The sequence below is a fragment of the Anguilla anguilla genome, chromosome 2 (assembly GCF_013347855.1).
Source record: "Anguilla anguilla isolate fAngAng1 chromosome 2, fAngAng1.pri, whole genome shotgun sequence".
In the NCBI taxonomy this organism is placed as follows: Eukaryota; Metazoa; Chordata; class Actinopteri; order Anguilliformes; family Anguillidae; genus Anguilla; species Anguilla anguilla.
In genome coordinates, this window is record NC_049202.1 from 39,409,897 (window position 1) to 39,429,500 (window position 19,604).

At 40.3% G+C, this 19,604-nt stretch overlaps 2 protein-coding genes across 2 annotated transcripts; both read right to left on the reverse strand.

Annotated features, from left to right (window-relative positions):
- Positions 1 to 325: 325 nt before the first annotated feature.
- Positions 326 to 3,313, reverse strand: ndufa4l (NADH:ubiquinone oxidoreductase subunit A4, like). The gene is made up of 4 exons (XM_035402158.1): positions 3,136 to 3,313; positions 2,006 to 2,094; positions 1,692 to 1,752; positions 326 to 998 (listed from the first exon to the last, which is right to left on the reverse strand). Exons 1-4 carry the CDS (start codon positions 3,184 to 3,186, stop codon positions 942 to 944), a joined length of 258 nt encoding a protein of 85 aa, XP_035258049.1. The 5' UTR covers positions 3,187 to 3,313; the 3' UTR covers positions 326 to 941.
- A 3,433-nt stretch (positions 3,314 to 6,746) lies between these two features.
- On the reverse strand, positions 6,747 to 12,579 carry slc35b1 (solute carrier family 35 member B1). The gene is made up of 9 exons (XM_035407385.1): positions 11,921 to 12,579; positions 11,228 to 11,331; positions 10,901 to 11,031; positions 10,398 to 10,428; positions 9,269 to 9,429; positions 8,850 to 8,976; positions 8,202 to 8,308; positions 7,781 to 7,934; positions 6,747 to 7,547 (listed from the first exon to the last, which is right to left on the reverse strand). The coding sequence occupies exons 1-9, from the start codon at positions 12,040 to 12,042 to the stop codon at positions 7,495 to 7,497; spliced, it is 990 nt and encodes a 329-aa protein (XP_035263276.1). The 5' UTR covers positions 12,043 to 12,579; the 3' UTR covers positions 6,747 to 7,494.
- Between the last annotated feature and the right edge of the window lie 7,025 nt (positions 12,580 to 19,604).

Consider the following 19,604-nt stretch of genomic DNA (forward strand, 5'->3'; position numbering starts at 1 on the left):
TGCAAAACTACATTACATCTTTGTATGCTCCATTCACGGAAAAACCCATTAAAATGTTTGGTCCTTGTGTGAAGTGAATGTCATGTTTACTGTCCACAACAAACATTTCCTTGACCTCAACATCATCTTACCTCTGTGATGCCTCAGAATTTAGAGATGATTTATTTGAAACATTTTTCAGTGACTCGTTTATCCATCCATCACACAAATCCCCATCCTCTTAGGTCTATATATTACCTGACATTTTCAATGCACTAATTTCTTGGAAATCACATTTTCCCCAAGGAGCTATTCTTAACCATTCTCAAAAACCAGCCTCAACGGGAATGTTTCTAGCCCCATTTAATTTTGCCACTTTCACTACACTTCCCATCCTGCAAAATAGGACATTTTAAATCCCACTTGCCAATAACAGTCCATCTAAACCCCTATGGAGTGACTTCTCCACCTTGAACACACTGCTGCTTCACCAAAGCAGCAGAACATTTTATTTTATTCACTCGTCTTAATAGGTCAACACCTGACTCTATTACCACAGTATGAAAAGAATCTGCAGTTCCCAGACACATACACACACAATTTACACAGTTAAACAGCTTTATCGGATTAGGTGAACAATATTTACAACAAATTAAAAGTTTCAGTTGCCATTAAATGGCAATAATCATTACACAACAAAAAAAAAACAACATCCACATTTTGGTACTGGTGGTTGCCTGCTTTATTTGATTTTTGCAGACAACCATAAATAATTAAAAGTGACAAGTGATAACCGATCAGGTACAGATTATCTCCCATTACAATCTAAAATAGGAGGAGATTCAACTGTGCGGTTTGCTTCTGATATTTTGTTCAGTGGTTTCATTCATAATTTTCTGTTAACTGTGTGGAATGGCTTCCCCAGTGCCATGACTCATTGGTGCCTGAGCAGAGAGGTGGCTCTAGTAGTCGGGCCTGTCCTTCTTCAGCTTGTCGTAGTCCATGTTCACAGCAAACATCTGCAAAACAATTCAGACCGCTTTAGAAAGCCACACATTTTATTTGCAACATATATGCACTTTTCATGTTAGGACTGATATCAAATTTGGTGGTCAAATTCGATTGGGTTGCAATTCTTATAATAACTTTAACCTGAGTTTAATGGTTTAGTACGGGATAAACTTGGAAAGCTTGCTTGACTTCCGATGCGTAAGCACATCAAGGGATTAAAGCTGAAAACTGGCAGTAAGGCCCAGAAGCAAAACATGGCCCACTGCCTTTAAAATCCTCTAGTACCAAGTGAAACATTAGAAAATGTGTGAGAAAGCAACCGTTTTGCTGAGCCATACAGATAATGCTCTATGTTTTCAGGCACCACAGAATGTTTCGCAAACTTGATCCTGGGATGTGGAGCCTGGACATTTGAATGCTGCACTGGTCTCCATTAGGGAAAAATTAGGGAAAAACCTGGATTGCAGTAACAAGACAGTGTAGGGCACATTCCCTTTTATTCTTAATGAGAAATACTTTTGCTAGAATTGCTCGTTGTGGCCCTCAAGTTCTTGGATATACTGAGCTGCTCATTAGCAGGCTGTCCAAGGTTGCCCTTATTAATATACCCCTAGATACACCCAAGGGCAGAACCGGCTGGCTCGTTACGCCAACCACCACTAGTGTCGGGTCACTGAGGTGACGAGCAAAACTGCCCATACCTTGTACCGGTCATTGGGGCCCAATCTGCTCCATGGCTCAGGGTTGTTCTTGCGATCCCACCTGCACATCACAGCAAAGGACAAGGTCGTCTCACAACCTCCCCAATCACAAACCCTAAACCTCTGTAACCACGTAATTGGCCCAATATACATTATGCATTTGCTTGGCACAGACCCAACCATAAAAGCCACCGAGTAGTGGTTAGTTAATGCATTTCTAGAACTGGCATACTTCACAGGATATAGTTCCCCCTTAGCTATACTCCAGACAGATGAACTAACTGAATCCGGTAATGACAAGTGTGTACACTCACGAGACGTCAGGACTGCGCAGGGCAAGACGTGCCAGGTACATCATGGACATTGTTGCTCCACCACCAATGAAGATGAAGAGAGGGATCAACTGCAAGGTGAAAAAAATCACTATTATGGGACTCTCCTCATACTTGTATCATGTACTTAAAATCATAGAAGTTCTCTGGCAGTTCAGTACTCTGGACCATTTCTGGCCTGAGGATACAGCCTTTATTATTAATTCAAGGCATTCATTAAACAGGGTGTCAACTAGCTTCTCGTGCTACAGAATTTATTTGTAATAGCTGAATGTAGATCTACATTATTTCCTTCCAATTGGCAGTCGTTGCTCAACCCTCCAATTTCCCATTCCTAAAGTTATCAGTAGACTAAAAAAATAATAACTGCCATTTAAAATTGGATACTTGTCTCTAGAGTTGGTACAGTACCTCTCTAGCTGGCACTTTTGCGACCTGGGAAAACCTTGCTTAACCCCTAGCTAAAACTTCTGTAAATTCAGTCGAAAATTATGACCTCACATGACGTTTTAAAGAACACACCTTCATATCGATACAATTCTAAATAGAAGAATAATAATAAACTGAACGACTCGACGCAGTCCGAGCGTTTAATCCCATTGACCTTGTATGAACCAATATTTCGCGGACATTTACACGGAAGTAGGCTACACCGCCTCATATACTTTCTACATTTGAAAAGTAGCTGTGTTTTAATTATAGCTCTCCAGTAATATGTTGCTCGACTTTCTAAAACAAGCGAAAACCGATATGGTAGTTGTCCACTTGATGGCATTTGGGTGGGAAAAAAGACACTTGTGAGTACGTGACTACGCCTGTTAATGACGCCATCGCTACATACTAGCTAATACCGTTGCACAGCCAAAGCTAGATTTCAATTGTCGAAATATAACTGCTTCACGTAACACTTAAAATGAAATGCTCATCAATCGACAAACATCATTAGATAAGTAGTACTGTATTCACCCAGTGGCTAGCTTTAAAACATCCAACAGCAGTTCGACCAATTGTACAGCATTAAGTCCGCTAGATCAAAGTTAGCTTGCAATGTCACCTCACGCTTTCAATGTCATTCAGGATAAATCCATTGTATTACCATAATCCGTACTTACTGCAGGGTGGTGTTTGAGCTGTTTACTGACTGCGCCTAACAGCCCGCTCATTGTCAATATTTCCTTATCCCAAAACGTACAAATTCAAACGTTTTAGTTGATGCCTTCACAGGGACCAAAGCTATTTCACCCTCTTTCCGTTACAGCGAGAGTACAACACGCTAGTAGAGAGGGGACTTCTGTATGGGGTGTCCAAAAATATACCATGGGAACACCGTTAAAGGAATGACATTAACTATAAAAAAATGGAATACACATGTGAAAAAGAAAATAAGAAAAAAAACTCATATATGACACACTTCGATTAAATTGTGTAAAATTAATAAGGAATTCATTTTCTTCAGGCGGTGTCATAGACATCCCTAAACCAATAAATGCTGTAGGCTAGCGGTCCGTAATTCCGCGAATTAAGTAAGCGCGTAAAACGTAATTTTAATGTGTATTTTGTTATAAAGTGCTTGATATTCAAAATAATATTCGAAATGTGTTTTTTTTTTTTTTTTTGGAAGTTGTTTGCTCGTGTGAATTTTGTTTCGGTTGCTGCGTGTGATTATACAAAACCAATGGGAATTTATATTCAGTAAATGCAGAATTTATCGAAATCACAGTAGGATTCTTGGTGGCTGGGGGCACTCATAAATTACAAGTGCCTCATAAGGTTATCTCTATTTGCCACTGGAAGGCTTTATAACTAATTAAGCCTAATATATCGCCGTGTGTGTGGGTGGGTGCGCGCGCGCGTGGCAAAGATAATCAAGCGAATAGTTCTCAAATGCAAAGGACAGTCGAAAGATTCAAATTAAAAATGGAATATAACCTCATTGAGGGTTGTCTCAGCCATTACATGAGAATAGTGTTCCCGCAGTTGTACAGTGCATACCAAGAAGCATCGTCTCAAATTAGTTTACATACGTGCTTTTATACTGTTAAGGTAAAAGCAAATAACTCTTCACTTTTAAAAAATAGATGCTAACATGCCTGCATAAATAAATGTAGAAACAAGCCATGTTGAAAAAGGGTCATGTTGAACATATTTAGGCCATTTATGTAATTTTATTAAATAAGTTACTTGATTTCAGAGGCTCCCAACCCTAGACATGGAGAATAGACCAAGTTTCCTGGTTTTCTTTTCAACCTCAATAGCGATTAAATAGCTGTTAATTGTTTTTAGCTTGAAATATTAATGTCTTATGAGGGGTGATTTACATTCTTAATGTCACATTATCCCAGAATCAGGTATAGAATTCAAATCCCATATTGACTATTAATGAAGTCAAATCAGTTATCGGACAACTAATGTCTTAATTACTGCAATGTACTGTAGCATTTTGATGTACTTTAGCCATTTTTTTTTTATTTTTATAAATCAGCAAATTCCTAAATGCTACATTTGAAGGTTATGTGGGTGACTGGTTGGGGTTATTGTTAATACAATATTGTTAATACTGGTTACAAAATTAATATTTGTCATATGGCATCTGTAAATCATACTAAAGGGTGATCTCAAAACTAAACTACAAGCTTAATATCAGCTTTCTGCAAATGATAGTTTAGAAGAAAATAGTTTCTGTAGAATATTCCCCATACACAATAATTCTAGAAGCCACTGCCACCAAACTAATCAATGTAGGCTCTATTACTTTGGAATTTAATTAGATCATATTCTACGGCAATGAACAGTGTCCAAAAGGCATGTACAATTTTTAATTAAAGGCCAATGAGAAAGAGTATTGTCACTGTATGAAATATCATATTTGTCATTTGCAGTTTGATTAGGAGACAGCCGGTACATTAACAGCAAATATGCAACCCACCCTTTTCACTTTACACAATATAAAAAAAGTTATTGTACACACAGCGTATGGACAATTTCAATCAATTTCAATCAACGCATTGTGCCCTATAAGCATACCATATAAGCATAAGTTTCACTGAACTGGAACAATTACATGTGATGACAACTACAGAAAGTAGGAGAGTACACACAGAAACCATATATATCCATTGTGGAGCGTCTGTAACTGTACTGCTATTACACTGCTATTACTGTGGTAAGAACAATCAGAATAATTGGTGGTAGTTATCACAGTATTATTTAATTAGTCTCCAGTCTATCGGCTAGGGAAGTATCAGCTCCCAGATTGCCTGCACGTGAACAGAAGGACAGTGATAGAACAGTTGCCATAAATGTGCTTTAATGTGAAAAGTTTGATCTACAGAGGATTTCCTGCCTCAAACTTAAAAGGGATCGTTATGCAAATAAGAAGACTGTCAGTGAGCATTCAAGGAAAAGAATTCCCCCTCATATTTTTCTTCCAGAGAGCCTCAAAATTCACAGCCTTTTAAATATACAATGCCTGTTTTTGCCACAAGCATACAGTGCAGTTTGTATTTGAACAGTGACATAATTTTTGTAGTTTTGACTCTGTACTCCACCACATTGGATGTGAAACAAATCAGTGAATATGAGGTTAAAGTGCAGACCATCAGCTGAGGGTATTTGATCGATATCAGGTGATCAGCGTAGGAAATACAGCCCTTTTATATATGGTCCCCCCATATTATGACAAATTAACATAAAGTCTTCATATTTAGTATTTGGTTGCAAATCCTTTGTATTCTATGATTGGCTGAAGTCTGTGACCCACAGACATTACCAGAAACTGGGCATCTTCCCTAGTGCTGCTCTGCCAGGCCTGTACTGCAGCCATCTGTACATCTGTACCTATTTTGATGGTAAATGGTAAATGGACTGCATTTATATAGCGCTTTTATCCAAAGCGCTTTACAATTGATGCCTCTCATTCGCCAGAGCAGTTAGGGGTTAGGTGTCTTGCTCAAGGACACTTCGACTTGCCCAGGGCGGGGTTTGAACCAGCAACCCTCCGACTACCAGACAATCGGTCTTACCTCCTGAGCTACGTCGCCCCTTATTTTCTGCTTTCAAATCAATTTGGTTGATTTGAACCAGTTCCATTCCTCCCAGGCCTAAAGCTTCCTTGATTAAACCACATTATAGCTGCAAATCTAAGGCTGAAAAAACATCTACAGTAAGCATTACTGCCATAGCATAAAAACTGTAAAGTCCCACTGTATTAATATCTTTGCCATGGTCCAGAATGAAACTGGCCATGGTTTCTAATATATATCTAATATACTGTATTTAAAAAAAAATTAAAATATCCTTTACGTCCCTTCTGCCATTCTCTAAACAGTTTCATATTTCAACACCTAGATTAATTTTATTTTTAAAAATGGACTTGTTGAAAACAAACAGGAGAGACAACCATTACTGCCACACTGCTGTGCCACATTGTTCTTCCTCATTTTCATTCTTCATTTTCTCCTGTAATTCTCATTTGTTTTGTCATTTTGTTTGAGGTCCCAGAGCCTTGTGAAAAATGAAGTGGACCAAAGCAATCTTGTGCCATCTAAATTGATACAGGCAGTGGCTCAAGTTATGTTACACTCAGGCAAAGACTGCATAAAACATTATTATTTTTCTCACTGCCAAGGGCACAGGTCATACATGATCAGGACAGGACATGAGGCCTGTCATATAAAAGATATTGTTCTACAATAAACACAAAATCTGATATTACAGGTTTAAAAAAAAAAACAATTTTCACTATTTCTTACAAATAATTGCAAATAATTTAACTTTGGCTACACTTGATCAGTGAAGTAAGATAAATAAAATGGTTTTTAAAAATCAGAAAACATTGTTGATATCAAACAAATGCATATTTATAGAGTTTAGGTAAGTTATTCCTTGTGTAAATAGATCACTGACAGCCTCTCTATGAATATGCATGGAGTTGCATGGGCCACTGGACCTACAACTGGCCGTGTGTATAATATGTTTACCTTAGGAAGTCAAATAAAGTTTTTTTTCCCCATTATTTTCTGTTCCTGCTTTAACCTTTGGAATTATGAACTACATCTGTAGCTGGAATGCAATATAGCAGTGTGCCTATTTTAATTCCTGTTGCTGTTTCAGGTGTAGCCCATTTGCCTCTTTGCATCCATTCTTGCTCTCCCATTGGTTGCCCTTGATTTTTTGTTAAATAAAAGTTCAATTTCGGGCACATATGATTTTTACAAACAAACAAAGGTATAATGTACACTACCTAGTTTGGAGCATGGAAAGGTTCTATAACCCAGCACTTTAAGCCATCTCTGAGCACCAGGACAGCTACAAGCAACCAAGAGAGATTTGGCCCTGCAATGACTGTAGAGGAAAAATGAAGCAGGAGATAGTTGGCAGCTTGAGCAGGTCTGAGGTGGGGCATCTCATCAGAACGGAGACAGGAGCGGCGACTCTGCAGCCCGACGATGCACAGTCACATGATCTCACTTCTAGTGCGTTGTTTTTTTGGCCACCTTCCCAAATCTTGCATCCAGTCCCAGACCTTGAAAGAAGGATCATTATTGAAATAGAGACTAGCTCAGAGACATTTTCAATGTGTGCACGCTACAATCAAACAATTCAACAAGGAATAATCAGACGTCAGTACAACAACAGAGACAGGTAGACAGAGAGTTGTGGGCAGAAAGAGAGAGATGGAGAGAATACACAAGAGGGGGAAGAGAGAGGAGAGGAATAAGGGCTGAAGATGGGGTGGTTATGGCAGCTGAGACTCACCCAAGAACACCAGGACGGTGCCGACCCACTGCATGCCGCTCATGACGTTCCCAAAGAGGATTACAGAACCGAGGATGGTGAAGAACTTGCGTGTGGTCGTGACGATGGAGCAGGTAAGAGGCCCAAAGTACACCACTGTCATAAAGATGAAACTCTGAGAAGGAAGAGGTGGGGAACAGTTTAAAGTAATAACAGCAGGTCATAACATCTTAGACTCTTAAGACTTATTGTAGAAAACCAATGCTGGGAAAAAGTGCTGTCAGATGCATCATTTTTTGATGACCCTTTAAACCCTGGTCCTGACTCACTCTGACCACAGAAGGTGCCATGACAATGCTGTCAATTCTCTACTTGGCGCTTTCAATCTCGACATAACGGCCACCCTCCATTTTTTTATGAAATAATTTGACGCGTTACCCACCTGGCCTAAAGCACTGGTGAGGCTGAACAGAAAGATGTTGTAGAGGATGCTGGGATAGCGGTCAGCAAAGCTGAGGAACTCCCACACCTCCCCGGACCACAGTGCTCCTGCAAGAGCGACAGGCACAACAGAGTTACAACATCTTTTTACCAGAAATGACTGGAACATTGTGCAATCCCAAAGCCACTGAGACAATGATCAGACTTTCTCAGAACGGCATGGTCTAAGTTACATTATTTCTTTTACAATGTTTTTCCTCAATGATTTATGACCAGAGATTTATGCACTTAATATGCATGCATTTATTTTTATTTTTTATCTAAAGAATGTTGAATGTGACATGAAATGTATGAATCTAAAATAGGACTGCTTCCTTTATTGAAAAAAAATTAAACTGATTACTATATTCACTGTATACATTATTATATAATATATTTTAAGTAGGTCACACAATTTCTATTTAAAAGGGATTTAATTTGTTCCTAAATCATTGCAAGTAACTGGCTCCCTCTAGTGGCAGATGACACAAAAGGCAGCTCTGTTTGGAATGATCAGGGAAGTGAAGTAAAGCACACGTTTTTTGTAGTTAATTTGCTACAGGTGTGGATGAGCAGATATGGCAGATATGGGTAAGGTCAGGTGACTTACCAAGTCCCAGCACAAAGGTGGACCACAAGTTAATGTAAAGCATCATGTGGTTGGAGCCGGTCTGATAGTGTGCCCGCATGTGGTCTTGAGCCACACCTGTTAGCCCATCCAGGGTCAGGGAAAGCAGCTGAAGCACAGGGCCACAAGGCAGTACAGACAAGACTGAAATGTGAAATCACGCCAAGCAGGCAGGTGCAGAAGCACAGAAGCAGGAACGCATTCAATATGAGCCCATGTCAATAGGGACAGGATGTCACACATCGGATGAACAGACGCACCATCTCTCAAGTCAGTCTGCAGTAAGTTTCATGTTAAAGTAATGATCCAGAGATCACACAGGAAGCCCTTAACACTGTAACAATGAGAAAAAGAGCACAGGAAACAATGTGGTTGTGTAAACAGATCCCGGGGGGACTTACCAGCAGCATTTCCCCAAAGCCAAAGAGGTGCTCATCATCAGAGGCCACGCCCTTCTTTGGTTTGTACATGAAGAGCGCCACCCCGCTCACAATCAGCAGCACACACAGGTATTTGGACAGTGGGTACTTCTTCCTCAGGATCGTCACTCCCAGGAGCATCACTGTGAATCGGGTGGGGGGTCAGAAGAGCTCACAGTCACTCATACAGGACACTTGGCAGAAAACACTCAGAGCAGCTAGCATTCTGAGTGGCAGAAAACACTCAGAGCAGCTAGCATTCTGAGTGGCAGAAAACACTCAGAGCAGCTAGCATTCTGAGCCCAGCCCTTGTGCCTTGTGCCACGGTAACACCAATCCCTGCTCACCACACAGCACCACTCCATTTCACTTCTCTCATTTCACAAAATGAGCTGAAATTCAATTCATTAATTGGAAGAAAATTCATAGAATATCACTGCCATTTATAAATTAATTAATTGAGTTTCAATTCATTTAGCGCACTGACCAAATTGAGCAGAATTTATTCCAGCCCTGCTTGGCACTCAGTTACCCAGGCCCTGCAAAGGGATCATTTTCCACCAGTTTTCTGGCAACATTCAGTGATCAAGCACACCACGGTGGGTTGAGAGGGAGAGGAGATAAATATAATGCAATAGAGTTCTAACAATTACACAATAACCACCAAGTATCGTGCAAATGCACCCACAATGTGGAAATGTTTCTTCCCTGAAAGACCTCAGTAACCATAACATTCAGTTGCAAAAGCCATCCACTGACTGACAAATAACCCATCAATCAGTACTGAATGTGCTTCACAGGGTAACTCCCATAGCTTATATGTTGTCCCTAAGCAGTAAAAGATATAGATTTACACCACGAGTCACTCAACAGTACCTTGAGTACAGTTACAGCTGCCTAGAAATCTGGTTGTGCGGCTGTACTGCTGGAAGTGCAATAGCCAAACACAGACAGCAGCAGTGTATTCCAGCAAACCAGCACTTAGTCAGGAAGTGTGGTCTGCCCCACACCCTTTCACCCAATAATGAGGACACTGTGGAATCTGATAATGACTGCCTGACACAGCCAGGCTTCTGGGTGGATTAAGGCCTGGCACAGTGATCCCACCTACCTGGGATGGGCTTACAGGATTTCCCCAGCACCTGGCAAACAAATCCCAAAAGGAAGAAAAAATTAAAATACAGTTTTACCCCCTCTTCCCCATTTCTACCCCAGGAGTCAGGTGGTCAGAATTCTGGGAACTCCCGTGCTGACGTGCACAGAGAGAACAGCAGAGAAGATCAAGGGCATGTTGCCGGGGCACCGCGACCCTGCCTGAAAGGCAAGCTGCACACTACACAGCTGGCCTGGCAGGGCACGGGGCTCCTGGCACAGACCAGGGTAGAACCACATTCGACCTGGCAGCCTCTCATAGGCACTGCAGCATGCAAGGGCAGGGGAAGGAGCAGCAGCCAGGGACAGACACAGCAAACATGGAGGCGCAGGGAGCTAGACCAGGGAAACACAAAGAGGTTGAGAAAGGGAATGAGAGACAAGGGCGCAGACAAAGCCAAACACAGAAGATACCTCACGGAAGATAAGACACAGGCAGTGACTGTGCTGCAGGGTACAGACCTGGGTTGGATAGTTTACATATTGCAGAGCAGAGTTGCTGGACACCATGGCTCCCAAGTAGGAGAGGGAGCACACACCATAGAGCCAGCTCCTGGTGTGATCAGGGTTGGAATGCTCAAAGAACTGGATCACTGGGATAGCAATGAGAGAAATTACACACAAAACCTCTCACAACCAAGGGAAAAGGCAATACATCTGAAGTCTGAAGCTCCATAAATATATTATTAACTAATTTCCAAGCAAGCAAACGTTTTAACGTTTTTGTGTTATATTATTGCGTGCTTGGCTAGTATGCCTGTCTGCATATCAATTTGGATCGCTACTCACAGATCTTGGCAAAGCAGGCGTTGATGATGCACTGAATGCAGACGAGGGTTGTGGCGTATGTGAACTTTTCCTCCTTATCCCCCTGTCGGTAGACGCCCCTCGTACTGCAAATGCGGATCGAAAATACATTACTTCGGCAACAACCGAGCAGTCAACTCCTTTGCAACAAACAGAACTGCCTACACGTACCACAGAATCAGCCTAAATTTTAGCTTAGTTTTAAGTCAACCGTTGGTAACAAACCTATCAAAAATTGTGTTTATAAAATAAAGATTCAAGTAGGCTTTTCCATCTTTCCCATGGTCGACCTATTAGAAATGTAGTCAGCTAGCACAGAACACAATTAATGTCCAGTAAAGTTAATTCGCCAACTCACTCAATGGGAGAAGTTTTTTTTTTAACACTGCCATTTTCGCATCCTTACCCATGCAGGAGTGCATTTTCATGAGGCACGTTATGTAGCTAGATAACTATCCTTCAAGCTATTGTTTTCTTCTTAACTATAGTTGGCTATAAAACTGTACCAACTGTTACAGCTAGCTATTAAGTCAAAACATACTGAGTCAACTGCAATCGGTATCGTTAGATGTAGTAGTTAGCACATCACAAAATTATGATACATTATATGGATAACTTTAACTTTCCAGGAAAGCGTGCGCAAACTCCAGCTCGCAAGTAAGATTAGTTACTCACATTGTCTCCTGTAAAATCCCATAGTAGAAATAACAAATAAATACCCCTATAAAACAAACAAGAAGCCGAAGTCGCTCATTTTGTAACAACGACGCTTTCTCTGTGCTTTTCCCCGCAGCCATACTGTCCCGCAGCAGCGCCGGTATCTGCACCAACACAGCCCCGCTCCCCACGCTCTCCAGTGCTGCGTCTCGCTCCACTCTCCCGCGGTCACAAGCCAAACAATGGATCTGCTATTCCTCGAAATGGGGGCTCCTCGGTCAAGACTAAGGTATCCGTTACTGGAGGAGGTCGCCTATCCTATGCAGTGTCGGATCATATCTCTTAGTAGCTGAGTCCGGGAAGAGTGGACTGTTGGAACCCGGTTGCGCACCCACTCGGCTTCCACCTCAGGTCCAGAATAACTAGGCTACTTTCCCAAAACTTCCACAGAAATTCGGAGCTCTCTTCGTAGGAGCCCCACAACTGAGGGCAATAGGCTACGTATTTTTTTCCTCTCATGTGTCTGGAGTTAACGAAATCGTTGGCCATCAATCCATAACGCGTCTAATTGTCTCCGTAGGATGTAACCAGATTAGGCTGTCTCCATCTCTGTTTCATTCAGCTGAGTGTCGCGTCAACGCGTGTAAAGACCAAACGAACCAATAGGCTCAGGGATGCCTTTGAACTTGCCTGAAGTGCTGTCATTTTGTCTTTCCGTGCGAAACAGTAATGTGTAAACAATAATTATGTCAGTGTCATATTTTCAGTAAAGTTCAGTAATTCTCAGTGATTACATTTAAGACCAAACCGGTCACATTCAGAACTTATTATATTGTTATAATTAAAATTATTTCTTTTTCTGATGTTTAACACTTTTACATCAGTTAGCGTTACAGTAGACAAATCTATACGGTTATTCGGATTCCTATATTTTTATTTGTGTGTTATCGTCATATATAGGCTATGACATATCATCTGTTCTACGTTTTATCAAAACAGGATCAGTGGTGACATATAATATATTTATACAGTAATAAGCAGCAGTTTAAAAATGTCTCTAGAATGTCAATTGAATTAGGCTGGGACCTACTACAAATTCACAAAAAGTGTGTGCTTTAGCCGAACAATACATCCACGATAGAAAAAAAAACAAACCAAAGTAATTTTTCCTTGTGGTACAATGTATTTTAAAAATCTACCACATGACAGTTAAGTGTATTTAAGTAGGCTACACATTTTCCTGCCTTACGTTTCCACATAGCCGCAAGCCTGGTCATTTCGCTAGGGGACGACCAGAATTTCCGGGATAACATCTATATATACTGGTCCTAGGATAACATAGCCCCCGCAAACCGCAGTCAGCCAGTTAAGAATGGCACGGTTTTTTATAAATAAGCTTTTTTTATTCTGAAAGATCTTGGGCAAGATTCGCGGCCTCCAATACGGGCTTCCGTACACATCTGTCACTGTAGATTAATCTCTTTAGGATGTGGATGCTCTTCATTGGTTTAAATAGTACGAGGCGGGGCGACGCCTACTAAACACACCCCTATAAACTTAACTACACGTGTTTAGAACAGAGACTGTAAAATAGAACTGTAGAAAAATAGACCATAGAACAGGACGTGTAAGGTGATTCGCCAGCGATTATTGATTTTAACTGATTGGTGATACGTAATTTCTGTATTGGAGTAGGCCTACACTGGAAGAATTAATCAACTTTTAAATAGCCTAGCCAGTTTGAATAATTACATCGAATTAGAAAATCTGCTTACCGAAAGTTATCGACTCTATATATGAGTGTACCGATCGTTTAAACAATGTATTATGCCTATAGGTTTGTGAAAAATTAAGCTATAGGTTTTTGCAATCAAACTAACCATTCCTAACAGACTGATACGTTGACTTTCAGTGCTCACGAGGGAGCTTCTGTCAGTTAGCATTCGACCTGCGGTTTAGGACAGGTTCAATTAAACCGGTGCTTTCAGGGGTTTAGCATGCAGCTGCGTGCTAAGTTTATCGTGATTGCTTTGTTGAAACAAGCACGGATTCAACTGAACCGCAGCTAGACTGCAGTTACCATCAAGTGACCTAAGGTCCGCCCCACACTGGGGCGATTTAAAGGGACATCACATAATATTTAATGGTCCGTAGAAGTTCATTTTTTTCACGTCCCTCATCAAATGGTGAAACCGAAACCTGGTCTCAGTTTATCAGTTTATTCCTATATAGGCTACAGTAGGCTACTATTTCGCTATTTGCGGAGGGAAGCCAGAAAATTGAACTGATAAGTGTCACACGGACGAATCGGTACACATAGATATAGCTCATCATTTAAGGCTGCTAATGTGTACTTTTGATTCTCATAAATATTAAGCCTATTTCTGATATCATGTAGCCACTTTTCATACAAGTGATTGTGTCCTCAAATAACTGAGATTTGCCCCTACAATAGGCCAAATGGAACATAAAGGATAATGCTGGCATATTTTAATGTTTCTTATGAGCAACATTTCCTGTGAAAAGAAGGAAACCTACAATAAATTTACCCCACCAACAAGCATTGTTTGTCTTGCCAACGACAGATATAACCAATATCCTGGTAGTCATAAAACTATTAAAACTAGTCAGACACATGGGCCACTGTTGCTTTGGTCAGCAAAAATGAATCATGACGATGAACATGGCCATTTGAATTTTGTGCTGTGAGACAGCAATTGCTGTGCTGAGTGACAGCAATTGCTTCTATGATATGAGGAAAGTAGTTCCGGCACCGACATACTGAAAACTTTTACTTTTTTTATTTTTTTAAAACTATGCCGGCCATGCTTTTTCGTGAAGATACAGTGAGCACCATAATTCATTGGACAGTGACACATTTTTTGTTATTTTGGTTCTGTTCTCTAGCACTTTGAGTTTGAAAGGATACAATGACAATGTGTGTCAATGAGGTTGAAGTGCAGACCGTCAGCTTTAATGTGATGGTATTTTCATACATATCGGATGAACCGTTTGGAAATTATAGAACCTTTTGTACATAGTCTCCCCCCCCCTCCCATTTTCGGGCATCAAAAAATATTGGACAGTTTAACATAATGTAGAATAAAGTAATAATTTTTTAATATTTGGTCACATATCCTTTGCATGCAATGACTGCTTGAAGTCTGCAACGCATAGACATCACCAGACGCTGGGTATCTTCCCTGGTGATGCTCTGCCAGGCCTGTACTTCAGCCATCTTCAGTTCCTGCTTGTTTCTGGGACTTTTTGCCTTCAGTCTCCTCTTCAGCATGTAAAATGCATGTTCAATTGGATTCAGATCCGGTGATTGACTCGGCCAGTCAAGGATTTTCCACTTTTTGGCCATCAAAAACCCCTTCGTTGCTCTAGCAGTATGTTTCGGGTCATTGTCTTGTTGCATGATCAAGTGCTGTCCAATGAGTTTTTTGAGGCATTTGGTTCTATCTGAGCAGATGAAATATTTCTGCAGATTCATTGTTCTACTTCTGTCTGCAGTCACCATCATCGATGAAGAAAAGTGAGCCCGTTCCACTGGCAGCCATACAGGCCCAAGCCTTAACACCCCCTCCACCATGTTTCACGTATGAGGTGGTATGCTTTGGATCATGGGCATTTCCTTGTTTTCTCCACACTTCTCTTTCCTCTTTCCATCACTCTGGTACATGTTAATCTTTGTCTCATTTGTCCACAAGACTTTGTTCCAGAACTCTTGGGGCTCTTTTAGGTGCTTTTTAGCAAACTGTAATCTCGCCTTTCTGTTCTTCAGGCTTATCAGTGGTTTGCATCTTGTAGTGTACCCTCTGTAGTCCTGCTGGTGTAGTCTTCTACGTATGGTAGACTTTGACACGTTTTTGATCTGTTGGGCTGTTGTCAGGGGGGTTTTCTTCACCATAGAGAGCATTCTCCAGTCATCCACTACAGTGGTCTTCCTCGGTTTGCTGGGTCTTTTGACATAATCAAGTTCACCACTTGTTTTTTTCTTGTTAATGATGAATCAAACTGTTGACTTGGGCATACCCAGGATTTTTGCAATGTTCCTGATTGATTGATTTTCATTTCTGAGCCTTATGACAGCCAGCTTAATTTGCATTGACACTGCTGTCTTCCTCATGTTGTCACACCCCAACAACAATCTCCAAAGGCAATGCAAAGTCTAGAATCAAGACTAGACATTAACAGCTCTCGTCTGCATTCACTAATGATACAAATGAATACACCTGCCTAACGAAACACATCTGTGAAGCCAATTCAACAAATACTTGTAGTACCTTAAAATGGGGGGACCACGTACAAAACGTGGTGTCATTTCTAAACAGTTCATCCGATATGGATGAAAATACCCTCAAATTAAAGCTGACAGTCTGCACTTCAACCTCATTGTATCCTTTCAAACTCAAAGTGTTAGAGTACAGAACCAAAATAATAAAATTATGTGTCACTGTCCAATGAATTATGGTGCTCACTGTATGTTGTGTTTTCTGAAAATTCAAATATGGCTTTCTGAGCTATAGCCTATTTAACGATTTTAGCACACAATTAAAATGAATGTTTTAAGGTTGTGCAGTACATGGGGTAGGAGAATGCCAGACAGCAGGCCGTTGAGTCGGACAGAAGCATTGTATGTTTTATTCTACGCCAGCCTTGCCCTTTAAAAATCATTAAGGCAGATATGACATTTTAAATGCATTTAAATAGACAATATTGAATTTGGTTCACGCTTGTATTCGAGTGGTCTACATAATGCCATACGGAAATAACGATATTAATGCTTTGAAGTATTAAAATGATCTGAGCAGTAGATGCCTACCCTTAATCCGCAGTTAAGCCATGTGTGCAGCAGATTTAACTCACAGTTAATGTGACCTCTATTGCCAGTTAGGTGATTTCAACTAGACACAGCAACTGGGTTTAGGCTAAAACGCAGGTGCAGCACTAAACCACTGGTTCTGAGGACGTAGCAATCAGGTTTAGGAGATCACGAGACCCGTTTCCAGACAATGCACGCTTAAACTCAGCCAAGCTAATGACAGAGAAACAGCCCCGAGGTGTCTGGATATAGTTGACAAGATGAGAACCTGTTGACAAAGCTTAGCAAAAAAAAAAAAAAAAAAATTAAAAAAAAATAAATATGTGCAGCTTATCACAAGAATAAAATGTTCCAGACATTGTTTGAAGTTTCACAGGACTGTTTGATGTGAGGGGGCACTCACAACTGGCAATTTCTAACACAGCAATGATGTGGGATACCAAGTTACTCGCTATGCTCCATCGTGTGTACAAAATGTCCCACTGTCACTGCTCCATTTGTCAGAAACGGCAGGTGACAGCGATCCCCAGGCATACGGAGGTCAGACAATTCCGCAGTGTTTGTTGATCCTCCCCTCTTAAGAATGTTATGCTATCAGTAACCTCAGGGGGATCAAGGTTTCTTTTGTAGACCATCTAGGCTGATGTCAACATGACGCAAACATGCAGGACAACGCACCAGTTGTATACAACTGACCAATCGAGACTGTGTGAGCAGAATTGTCTTCTTCCACTTCACTTGCAGTGACTGGCCAACCGTTTGCACAGCAATATGCTGAGAAAAAAATCATAGGGCCTACCCAGCTGTGACTGCCAATTCTGACATGACCGAATTTAATGGAATGCACATCCTCCGGCTGTCTGGATCACAGATTCCTTGTAAGATCAGTGTTGCTGTATGCTATGGATATCTTACCAAATATGAGCCCCATTTAAAATGTGTTGGATTAGGTGATCCAGCACTAAGAACATGTTTGCTGCAAGAGGAACAGGACACAGTAACACAAAATGGCATCTGCCAGATGGATCACAGATGTGCCACTCATTTGCTTCTAAATGCGGGACACATAATTTACCCCTTTGGCCGGCGACTTGCAAGAACCCAATTTCTTACTGAAGACGACAAATGTTAAACAGTACAATAAAATTTTTTCACATGTCACCTTCCCCCTTGTATTAAGATGCAGTGCTATGTGAAACAAAATGTTTTCATTGACAGTGAAGTGTTCATACTTCACAAATTGCACACCATGTAAGAGACAAAGTAACAATGCAAAAATTAACACAAAGAAAATATCAAGCAAAAATATTTAATATTTTCAATATAAATTTATATTAAGTAAAAAAACAAACAAAAAAAGCACACTCGTAGCCTGTTCAGGGCCCAAACTTATGAACTGATTGATCACCAACATTCTGACCTTCTGCAGATTCTGATGGCCCAGAATTCAAATCAACCCAATTTCTATTCTACGCCAACTAGGCTAATTTCTTAGCCTCAGTCATGCAGTCTACACCATACATCAAAAATCCCTTACATGTTAAGCTTTTGCTTCATAATGAAATTCTGTAAGGTTAGTAGAATACAGTCATACATATACAAACACACTCAAATAACTCCCTGCCTCACCCACTTAGAAATGTAGAACAAAACAAAAAACTCAATTCTCTCAGATCACTTGTAAAGACAAACGTGAAAATAAACTAAAATGATCCCTATTGTTATGACTTTAGCTTATATAGTATATATTTGAAGATAGAACTACAATACATTCCTCCACCTAACTCCACTGGTAAACTGGAGTGAACTATGAAAATAGGAACTGCTACCTCAACAATCCTTTGTGCAAACATTTTATTCTTCTACCATTAAAAAAGACAGTTAATATTTCTATTCAAAACGAATCTCCCTATACACTTGGCAGAGAATAAAAACATGAATGATTCAAACATGAACAATTACTGAAGTACATTCACAACAGAGTAGAAGACCACACTCCATACACACAGTTAAATTGTGTGTATTGAGTCCACTTAAGTTTTCAATGCTGCTCTGAACTCTGAAATTCCTTACAAATCCATATGCTCTTATTTCAACAGATCAAAAGAATGCCATAAATGCCCCTTCAAAAGGTTTTCTTCATCAAGGCAATGTTTGACAGAACACAACCTGGACTCGACAGCAAGGCAAAACATTTTAACCAAAACTTTCAACTTAGCCAACTGCTTCCCACCTTCAGTAGGACAATGCAATTCATACAGCTCTTCACAAAAAAGCACTTCATAAAGTACTGCTGTACTAAATTCATTGAAATGCATACAATAATTTATGCTTTTCACCACCTTAATGGAATGGTAGTGTTGCAAATATTAAAATGGACAAAAAAATAATGACCACTACTGCCTATTTTTTAATGCAGAGGACTATCCATCACTATACGTGTTGCATGACGTAGGAAAAGGAAAAAGAATGTGCGCGTTTCTTTTCAGCCGAAGATCCTAAATAAATATTAGCTTTAGATATTAAAAAGGCCAGATTTGGCATCTATGGTCTTTGTGTCCCCATTTGAAAAGATCATTTAAATGTTTTTACACATTTGATAGGATTATAAATGATTCAAAGGTTTTACTCACCATAAGAAAACACCCCTCAAAGAGGCATATTGGTGCCAATAAACTGTTAGGTACCAGAGATATCCTATTAAGTGAGGTTGCAGTAAATGCAGAGCCAAGGGCTACCTGTTCAAACACTGAAATGGCATTAAAAGATTCAGCTCTGGTACTACAACTTTCAAAATGAGAATCAGTGCAACCAAAAGAAACCTGAAACAGATCAAAACAGGGAACAAGACCGGAAATTCATGAGGGAAAATAG

Excerpts from the sequence above, each read along its gene's own strand:
- slc35b1 (XM_035407385.1), bottom strand. The coding sequence starts at position 12,042 with ATGGCTGCGGGGAAAAGCACAGAGAAAGCGTCGTTGTTACAAAATGAG. Across the intron at positions 11,332-11,920 it reads GGGATTTTACAGGAGACAAT|TACGAGGGGCGTCTACCGAC; the intron begins GTGAGTAACTAA and ends CCGCATTTGCAG. Across the intron at positions 7,548-7,780 it reads CACCGTCCTGGTGTTCTTGG|GTCTGGGACTGGATGCAAGA; the intron begins GTGAGTCTCAGC and ends CCTTCTTTCAAG.
- ndufa4l (XM_035402158.1), bottom strand. The coding sequence starts at position 3,186 with ATGAGCGGGCTGTTAGGCGCAGTCAGTAAACAGCTCAAACACCACCCT. Across the intron at positions 1,753-2,005 it reads CTGCGCAGTCCTGACGTCTC|GTGGGATCGCAAGAACAACC; the intron begins GTGAGTGTACAC and ends TGTGATGTGCAG. Across the intron at positions 999-1,691 it reads GCCCCAATGACCGGTACAAG|ATGTTTGCTGTGAACATGGA; the intron begins GTATGGGCAGTT and ends ATTGTTTTGCAG.